The sequence below is a fragment of the Varanus komodoensis genome, unplaced genomic scaffold (assembly GCF_004798865.1).
Source record: "Varanus komodoensis strain SLA01 unplaced genomic scaffold, ASM479886v1 scaffold62, whole genome shotgun sequence".
Taxonomy (NCBI): domain Eukaryota; kingdom Metazoa; phylum Chordata; class Lepidosauria; order Squamata; family Varanidae; genus Varanus; species Varanus komodoensis.
The window spans coordinates 1,999,506-2,009,545 of NW_025336248.1; the positions used below are offsets into that span (position 1 = coordinate 1,999,506).

General features: G+C 40.0%; 1 protein-coding gene across 1 annotated transcript; it reads right to left on the minus strand.

Moving 5' to 3' along the window:
• Positions 1–1,854: 1,854 nt before the first annotated feature.
• LOC123033447 (vomeronasal type-2 receptor 26-like) lies at positions 1,855–9,747 on the minus strand. Its single transcript, XM_044450049.1, has 6 exons — positions 9,548–9,747; positions 8,580–8,871; positions 5,977–6,789; positions 5,242–5,469; positions 4,113–4,239; positions 1,855–2,756 (listed from the first exon to the last, which is right to left on the minus strand). The coding sequence occupies exons 1-6, from the start codon at positions 9,745–9,747 to the stop codon at positions 1,855–1,857; spliced, it is 2,562 nt and encodes an 853-aa protein (XP_044305984.1).
• Positions 9,748–10,040: the final 293 nt, after the last annotated feature.

Here is a 10,040-nt window from a genome sequence, read left to right on the forward strand (position 1 = left end):
GGGGAGAGCTGCACTATCTACAATGCTGTCTATGCTGTAACACATACATTACATACCGTACATGTGGCAAGACAAAGAGCAACAAAGGACAGAACCAAATTCATTCATTGGAATGTGGAGTCATGGCAGGTAAAGGCATCACTGTAATCTGTTTTTTCATTAATTGTGTGGGGTAGCAGCCACCAGGAACTAAAGGCAGGGCAGGGCAGGGCAATCCTATATGTTGCAGGGGCATTTTCATCATGACTATAACATGTGGGAATTCCTTCCTTCTCCAACTGTGATCACAATGACCCCCAGCTAGATCCATAGTTAGCCTTAAGAGAAACATGGTGGGAAGTCCAGGCTAACTCCAACCCCATCTGCACAAGATACTTATTGTGTCCTCATGATTATTCAGTGTAGCTTGTGAGTGCTTTTTATGATCTTGTCATTTTTCAGGACTTTTCCATGCTTTTTAACAGCTCCAGTATACTGCAGGTACAGTGTACTTCCTTGTGGTTTTCTAATGGAATGTACAGGGAGGCAGAGAAATAAAACCCCCAGAAAACACATAAACATAACACAAACCTCTCCCTAATGGTGAAGTCCCATTGAAAAATCCATCCCCATTTTAGCCAACTATGGATTAAAAAGAAAAGAAAAGCAACATAGCTGCTAGTCATGCACTTAAGAATAATCCATATTTTGATCCTTAGCATGTATGAAATAAGGTTTGATAACTGATACTGTATGGACATCTGAAAACCCACTTGAGAATCCTTTAAAAACTAAGTAAACAAATCATCCACAATTCAGCAATACAAACATGTTGCATGGTGGTAATCTGAGAGGAAGATGCCATATAACCACCAATCTTTCAGTAAAGTAAGTTTGAGAAGATTTCATGTTGCTGTTAAAGTCCTCAGTTTTTATGTGTGGGTTTCTCCAATAGCAGACAAATTGGTGTCATATCATCCCTTGTTAGATAACAAGAAGTCTGGTTCATGCTAAAGACAATTTAGCCATATGATTCTTCATTCTGTTAGCCACCTCGTTATCATGCCAAACTGAACTTTCTGATTGGAAAATGCAGCATGGAGAAGGGGAAAATTAATGATAATTTGCTCTCAACTTTAATTGTGATGTGGTAAGTTGGAGAGGCTACTGTCTGTAGGAGAGATGACTGGAGAATAATAGCACAACATGACACACACACATTTCCTGATTACCTGTGAGTTAGTTAAGCAGAAGAACCCTGAATCCTATGCACTATAACTTCTCTGAAATGTTCTTTTCCTTTGAAAATCTATTTTTCAGTGGTTTCTCTAGTAAAAAAAGGAGATATATTTCTGGCACAGCATTAACTTGGCTATATTTTCCTCTAAATCTAAATAGTATTGGTCTTTTATATCTTGCATGTGCAGCCGGGATTGATTAGCATGCAAACACACTTTTATTGAACTTCATAAGATCCAGCAGCGAACTACATAAAAATGGAGGGTGTTGGTGTTCCATTACAAATTGAGACACACTTTGTCAAGTCTCATTCATTACCATGGTGTCAACAATATTGCCTTTGCTTTTGGTCAAGGGTGAGGGCAGCTAGATTATGAAATTAATGATACCTGCTCAGAGAACTTTGGCTATGGGCGATATAGAAATGTAATGTAATAAGGTAATGTAACGTAATGTAACAATAATACTAGGTTTGAACATACATGAGTTAACTTGAAATGATGATATATTTGAGGTGGGCTATACCTGCTTAAATTTGCTCAAAAGAATTCAAGCTGGGGTGTTCACCAGTGCAAAGACTCATGACTGACCCTCCAATCAGATTTCCAGTAAGGCTAAGGAGGGAAACATATTCTTTTAGTTTTTCCTTCTCATTAGGTGCTCCCTGCTGTTCAGTGCAGGCCTGAGAACAATAATGTAGCATTTAGGTCCAAAGATGCAACCCAGCAGCCCAGCACTGGAAGACAAGATGGAGAAGATCTCCACAGCCACCACATATTTCCCTTTGGTGCTCAGGTAGGATGGGACAAAGGTGAACCAAACACTGCAAAACACCAACATGCTGAAGGTGATAAATTTGGCCTCATTGAAACTGTCAGGCAACTTCCTGGCTAAGAAAGCCACAATGAAACTGACAATTGCCAAGACACCTAAATAGCCCAAAACAGAGTAAAACATGTGAGCAGAGCCCTCATTGCATTCTAGAATGATTTTCCCATCCAGTGAGTGCATGTCCACATCTGGGAAAGGAGGAGATGTGATTACCCAAAGTGAGCAAAAGCCTGTTTGAATCAAGGAGCCGGAAAGGGCAATTGATATGGCAAGTCCTTTCCCCATCCTTTTCCGCATCCTGGACCCTGGTGTGGTTGCCATGAATGCCAGAAGCACAGTGATGGTTTTGGCCAAGATGCTGGAAAGGGCCACAGAGAAGACAATGCCAAACACCATTTGTCGGAGAAGGCAGGTCACCTTTGCAGGTTGCCCAATGAAGAGCAAGGGGCAGAGGAAGCAAAGAAGGAGGGAAATGAGGAGGATGTAGGTGATACTCCTGTTGTTGGCTTTAACTATTGGGGTGTCCTTGTGCTTCAGAAAGAGTCCAAACACTAGAGCTGTGATGAAGGAGAAGTAAACAGTCAAGATTGTCAAATGTATTCCGAGGGTTTCTTCATAAGAAAGGAAACTGGGAATTCTGGGAATGCATTGAGTTTGTTCCTTGTTGGAATACAACTGTTCCAGACATCTGATGCAGGTCGCCATGTCTGAAAGAAAGGAAAGGCTGATTGGATCTTGCCAATTATGATGGACATATAAAATACATCATGATAAAAGGTAATGCTACTATGTACCCTTTAATAAAGAACATAATGGAGCCTGTACAAACATTATTGATGATTTATGTTTTCATGCAACTGTAATGTATCCATAGCAGATCATAGTGATCAGAAAATTGATTGGTTTATACAACTATAGTTCTCTTTTTAATGAGCTCCAACAAAGCTTGATTGAAAGAACCACAGAAAGTTTGCTTTTTGGGGAATTTCCTAGCTTATTTAATTCTTAAATGTGTGTAACACTTCTTGGAATTCTTACTTGTCTTTCACATTCCTTTCTTTTCTTGTACTTCATATCTTCAAAGGAAACAATAAATATCATATTTTAAAAACAAAACAACAAAAATGCAAAAAGGCATACTTTCATGTCTTTCTGTCCCCAGAGTGTTTTTGGGTCCTTTATGTAGTTACCAAAGTTTCTGGTTGTCTGTTCTTGTTTTGTTTTTGGGCTTTGCCTTGAGTTCAGTTACGGAGAAAAAGCAGGATACAATATGCATTAAAAAGTCATATTGAAAGCATTTGGCTCAAAGGTGTACCAAGATTCCATTGGTTTGCTGTGCTCCTCTCTTGGGTGCTTTGGTGGCATATTCAGAACATTCATGTGGTTGAAAATGTGGTGAAGGACTTTCAACAAGGGAAGATTCTGGAAGGATGTACCCCTCCTATTGGTGATACTTCCCTGAGCCCAACTCCAATCTCTGGCAGATGCACTCTAGAACCATAAATCATTCAGGGCTCAATGCTATGGGCATTTAGGCAGCAAAAAGGCCTTCAGTTGTCAGCATGCCTTAGACAGCATCCCTGGCTATATGGGTACTGCGCATCGCAGACTTGCACTATGCCCTGGAGGACTTTCTACTCACTAAAGAATACTAGTGTAAATAGTGTTCTTGGACTTCTCATTCCACAATTCTAATCTCCTAAGCACATTAGTATGTTCAGGTGTTTCCTCTATCTGTACAAAACCTCCAAATCAAGGAAATGAGACTCCATGCACTCAGCCATAGTGAAATCAGTCCTTGGGCAGGCAGTGGAACTCTCAGTCAAAGGAAGCCAACATGCCCTCCTGTCATTCCTTTTTAGTCTTACAGGTGTTAGACCTGATGTTGTTTAGGCATCTTACTCTTTATTTTCTGCCTAAATATATAACTGTTTAGTCATTAGATTCTCTTAATTTCTGAGTTGTGGAGTATTTTCATGTGCACTGAAGTGCACACATTAGCTAAATAAACAGTAATGACTGAGATCCAGTAGGTGGCTCTCTGCGTACATCATGTCTCCTACCCTTCCTGTTGGAGATCATTCCTTTTGGACATGCAGCACAGTCATAGCAGCAAAATGGCTCCCTCTCCCTCTTTTTCCTGCTGTATCCTGGATAGCAGTTATCGTTGCACACAGAAAGTGGCAGAGCCTGCACAGAAGCAGAGAGAAGGAGAAGTAAATGGTTGAGTCTTGGGAATGGGTTGACACAACATGAAAACGGGTGGCTTGTTAGCAATTTTTTGTTTCAAAGAGGCTTGTCATGTTATCTGAACCCAGCAGCAAAATTTGTTCATACGGCTGAAGCCACTCTGGCCGGCTTTCATCTCACTGACAGCCAGTCTGAAACAAATATGCCTGACAGTCATTATAGTGTTGCACTTTGTAGAAACCTAGTCACTGTCATAGATCAAATGGTGGCTTGTTAGCTATGATTGATTGAATTCTGACATTACAGATGCCCAGAGATAAAAATGACCACTTTTCCAAGCTGATGACGGTGAATAAAGTGAAGTGAAATCCTTCTATTCTGCATGAAATTGGTCAATGAAATCATAAGTATTGTGAACTGTTAGCAGTTCTGAAAGTGATACCATGAGAACAGAAATATGGGGCTGAGGTGTAAGGTTCTACTAAGCAGAAAAAATGAAATTACTCTCCAATTCAAGACAGTTGTCTTACCAGTTCCTGGAGTCAAGAGTTTGCCTTCTGAAGAGCACACCGCCCCCTACAAGTCTGTTCTCAAAGAAGTTTAAGGGTGCAATCTCATGTTCTCTTGACAAAAACACCAAAGCAAAAACCACATTGGCTGCCCACTAAAGGGTCTTAGAAGGGAAAAGAGTGGAATGCCAGGGCTGTAGGCACATCATCCCTTCCCTCTCAGATGCCCAAACTCTGTGGGATACACAATGGCCAGATTTTTCATAAAAGGTAGGTTATGATGCATATCAGGTGTATGTCTTGCTACCTTCATAACTCACACCTTGTACCAGATGCTCTTAAACATTCACATTTGTGTGCTTCTGAGCATCCACCACAAGAGAGATAGGGTGCAGTCTCCATTAATGAATCATATCACCACTTATATTGTAACACTTGGTTACCAAACCAATAGGTATGTTTAAATATTTAAGCATTTGCAGCTGTGACTCACCTGATTAAAGCTTGTATGCCACCTGATTTGGTCATCATCAATGGTTAACTCTTGGTCTGCTGGAGCCTGGGGGTTCAGGCTTCCGACTCTCACTCTAGCCATGGAGCCATTGGGGAACATCAGCCAGTTAGTAACATCAAACTCTGCAACCAGCTCTCCATTTTCATTAAAATGCACAGTGTCTCCAGCAGTGTTATTGAATGAGATGGTGCTTAGAAAGTGATGGAGCTGGATTGGAAAAGATTATGAGGAAAGCGGAAGTATGATCTTGAAACTGCAGCAATGAGCTTCCCTTGGTCTTATTTCAACCTACATCGCAATCATTCTCCCTCCCTGACATGTGATGAGTTCCTGTTTATACTTTGCATGTTGCTCCAATTATCTCCATTTGAATCCAATTGAATATAATATCTTAAATAAATTGGAGTTGTATACTAGTTTTCATTCACATTTAGACATGTATAGACTAAGGTCATGGAAATCTCTGGTCCCAGTTGTATCTGTAGGCCAGCTCAAAGCATTACTTTACTTTAAGCATTTAAATTTAAGCATAACCAGTCAGACTGGTCCTACTACCCAGTGCTGTTCCCCAAAAGGAATCATTTTTCCAAAACTATATATTTTGTAGAATTGCAATTCATCACATGTTATAATACTAACATCTTGCCAAGAGTTTTGAGGTGCAACTACCTGCCATGATTGCACATTCTGTATAGCCAGTTTTTCTTTTCCTACCCATTTTCTGTGTATGAACCTGGATTCATATAAAGCGTTCAAAGCATGCGCCACAGCATAGACAGCGTTGTAGACATTATAACTGTGTCCAACCATACTCATTTCAAACAAAATACCAGGAAGAGCCTCGAGCTTCTCATCCCCTAAGCAGGTCACTTTGCCATCTTGTATCATGTCAGCCAGGCTTAGCAAACAGTTGAATGCATGTTCCCAGAAGTCTTGGATGAAACCATCTCCTTTGGCCCAAGAAGGTCTAACCATCTGCACAAACTTGTGGAATCCTAAGGGCTGGTTTGAGTGAACACTGAATGATAAGTAGCCATGGAAAGTTTGTATATCCCAATTTCTTTGAAGAGGCACTGATGCAAAATCCCAGTGGGAAGTAGTAATCCAAACTTTACCCAGTGGTGGAAATTCAAAGAAGGGTGCTATAAAGAACAACATTCTCAGTACTTGAAATGATGGTGGCTCCCCATATACAAAGAAAACATTGGCTTTGCAGTCAAATAAAATTTCAAAGTTACTGCGATCTTTCATACCCAAGGCTATCATCTCTTCTATATAAGACCATTTGGGGATCCTTACTATAAATTCATAGCAGATTCCATGCTGGGAAAGCATTGGCACCATGGTCTGTAAGAACCTGTTTCCTCTGTCATCATCCACAGCAACAAGCCCAATCCACGTCCATCCAAAATGCTGAAGCAGTCTCACAACTCCCAGGTATTGATGTGCTTCATTTGGAACCATCTGGTACAAAAAGGGCATTTGTGTTTTAGCCCCTTCTGGTGGCAAAAATGATCCATAGGTGAGCTGAAATTAAATATGTTTGGAGAGATTGGAGAGAATCTTACATCATGGAAAAAGAGAATAGCAGGTGTTCCTGTTGGTCATATGGACAAGGAAAATCATGTCATGCAGGAAACTCAAAGCTAAATATTCCATATCAGGTTGTTGAGTAGCTTTTGTGTTAAAATTCACCAGTAGAAAAGAGCATCCCCCAGGGTCATTAATTTCCATTGCTTGACTGTATTTACTATTAAGATTCTTTTTATGAATGTTAGGTTAAAATCTAGACATGGCTTCTACACGGGAGGATAGGTCTTTGCCCTCTTTTCTGTGATGACAATTCAGGTTCATGATAAGTTCTATGATCTCCCATTTCACTCTCCCTTTCCTCAGGCCAAAGTTGTGCAATGTCCTTAAATTTGCATTGGAAGCCTTGCATCCCAAACACCTTTCCGCTCCTCTGAATCTCCCTCTATGGAAAGTCAGAACCCTCAACTGGATCCAGGAGAAGCCTGTTCTGATTAGTGTGAAATGAAATGGAACTCTAAGTTTTCATAGCGTGGAGACTATGTTCCGATTTATGTAATTAAAATGGCAATGCATCCACCACAATCCTGTGCATTCTAATAGGAGGAATGCTTTAGAAGTAACTGTGAATTCATCAGTGAGAATTCTTAGGAGAATGTGTATTAAAAGCATCATAGTAGTGGTGTCCCTGCTGAGGCCTATCTATACACTGAATTTCCCAAGTCTTCTGTAATGATAATAGGGAAGCATTCAAATTTATACAAAATTAGTATTTGCCCCATATTCTAGAAATGTTCATGTTCCATAAAATGATTTCATTTTGAAAATCCTAAAAATGGCATGACAATTTTGTCCAATTTTCCATGGTTAAGGAATGAAAAGTGGAACCAAACATGTCACATTCCTTCCTGTGTTGAAAGCAATTTTCTCAAAACATATGTCACAATTTTAATGTTATGATTTGTCAACAGATGGATTTGCTCTCCACTCAGACAGTTCTTGTTATGGAAACCTATTATTACTCAACCTTCTACTTCATGCAGCTCTTGAGGTATGCATTCTAGTTTAATGCCAGTCAGTGGATTAAAGATGAGCTTGAATGCATTCAGTAGCTCTCCGCACTCTCTCTCCCCCATCACAACTCATCTTCAATGTTGATGGGATAAATTCTCATGTACCTCTTTCCAAGGCATGTGAGATGGTGTCTTTTGTTAAGGCCCTTTAAAAACCTGCACATTGAAAAATCCCACGGTAAGGAAGTGGCATCTTTGGGCAAAGTTCCAAAAGCAAGGGGATGGGGAACTAAGCAGAATGTCATGAATGACACGTCCTATAATCAGTGATGCTGATGTGCAATGCAGTGAGAAGTCCTGGAACTAATGAAGTGGGGTGCATGTAAACCTTATTCTCTAATCACATAGAACCTGAAGATACTGTGGATAAAGAAGGGAAATGTCAGTATATGGCCTTTTGGGCAGAAGAAACAAACCTGGTTTTCCAGAGAGTGCCAAAAAAACAAACAAACAAACAAAAAACCATCTTGTTAGTTTTGGATACATTGTACATGTTCAGTGACACCCCAGTAAAACCTCATTAAACTTTGATGAGGAGTCAAAATCAGACTTTGGTTTTTCAAAATGTGGTGAATATACCTGATTACATAGTCGCTTTTTCTGCATCTAAGCAGCTGGCTGACTGATCATGGAACGTGTCAGAAACTTGGCTGAAAGGAGGAAGATTCTGTGTCACACCTATGAAAACGCCAGGCATACTTACACCTTGCTTACCTGCAGTGTCTTATGAGTAGCTGAAAGAATAGCTATATTGGCAGAGATTTCAGAGAGGCATCCTCCAATGAGAGCAATCACATTATTCTGGTTGTGACACTTGAAGTTGGGAACAAACCTGTGCTGTGTGGAAAGCAGGTTCAGGATGGCCTTGAAGGTCATCCTTGGTGTGTAGTAACTATTGAGGATGTGGAAGCCCAGGGAGATATTGGGTAAGATCCGAGGATCCTCATTGATCTCCTTCACAGCAAATGCCAAGGCCAGGACATGTTGGTAGTTCTTTGGTACAGAACTGGAAGAAGAATGATAGGCTGTTTGATTGAGAGCAACATCATCATCATCATCATTGCATGTTTGTTTTTGAGATTGAGCAATAGATCAAAACATCAGATTGGTCTACAAATGGCAATAAGAAAGGGAGGTAAAACAACATAAATACATCAAAATGGTTATTTTTTCCATTGAGAAACTAGAAGCTTTGAATATTTTGGGAACTTTCAAGTGCTTAACACAATAGAGCATGCATTCATCACAGTGAAATGCTTTGCATACATATGGGAATAACTCAAACAACAAAATCTTGTAAAGAGCCCATATGTGTCTTCTTTTTAAAAGTAATCTCCCCTTAGACTCATCACTGAGAATCTTTTCCTAAGGATAAAATATGCAAAGTCATGATACCAGTGCACAATGCTATTAGCAAATCATTCATATGACTTGATATCAAAGGCATAGGAATGCAACTGGGTGCATGCTCCTGAAGTAAATGAAATTTGAGAGAAAGTGCTAATAAAAAAATTAAATACTCTTTTTTTTTCAACATCTGTTATATTTACTGAAGCCCCAGAAATGTTTTTCCCAAGCAAACGTGTATTAAGAAGTAATTAAATTGTGCAGGGTGGATCATGGTGCATTTTCACAGTGAACTGCAAATATTATGGGAAGGAAGAGAAGAAAGAATGCCTTACATTGGTTCACCGAGCCGTGTTTGTGCAGGCTGTTCCACAAAAGAAAGGATATTATGGAGGAAGAAGACCTGAGAAACAATCCCACCAATTACAGCATCACCTGGCTGGTAGAATTTATGAGGAATAGGGAGAGGATCATCGGTTGTGGTGCAATTGATAGAATGTGCATGATGTGGAAGAAGCAGTGAAAGAAGCTGCATCACCTTGAGCAACCTGCTGAGAAAGCCTCTCCCCCAAAAGTCAAAGTTCATGTTTCCCTCCATCAAAAGCTTTTCCTATATTTTCATTATCAGATTGCCCTGCTCTTCCATTCAGTATTGAATACTTGCATTACCAACAGATTTACTCCTGGTGTGCTGGGAAATCTGTGCACCAATGCAGTGATTTTTGCAGCTAAATATAACTTTTTCTTCATCAGTGTAGAATGATATACTCAGGCTCTTTCCAGATGCTGACTTGTCTATGAGCTGGGGCAATGCATTGAGCCACAGAA

Bases quoted from the DNA above. Each gene is read 5' to 3' on its own strand.
- LOC123033447 (XM_044450049.1), bottom strand. From the start codon at position 9,747: ATGCAGCTTCTTTCACTGCTTCTTCCACATCATGCACATTCTATCAAT. The intron at 6,790-8,579 runs GTAAGCAAGGTG...ATTTAATTTCAG, and splicing joins CTACTCATAAGACACTGCAG to CTCACCTATGGATCATTTTT. The intron at 4,240-5,241 runs GTGAGTCACAGC...GCTTCTGTGCAG, and splicing joins GGCATACAAGCTTTAATCAG to GCTCTGCCACTTTCTGTGTG.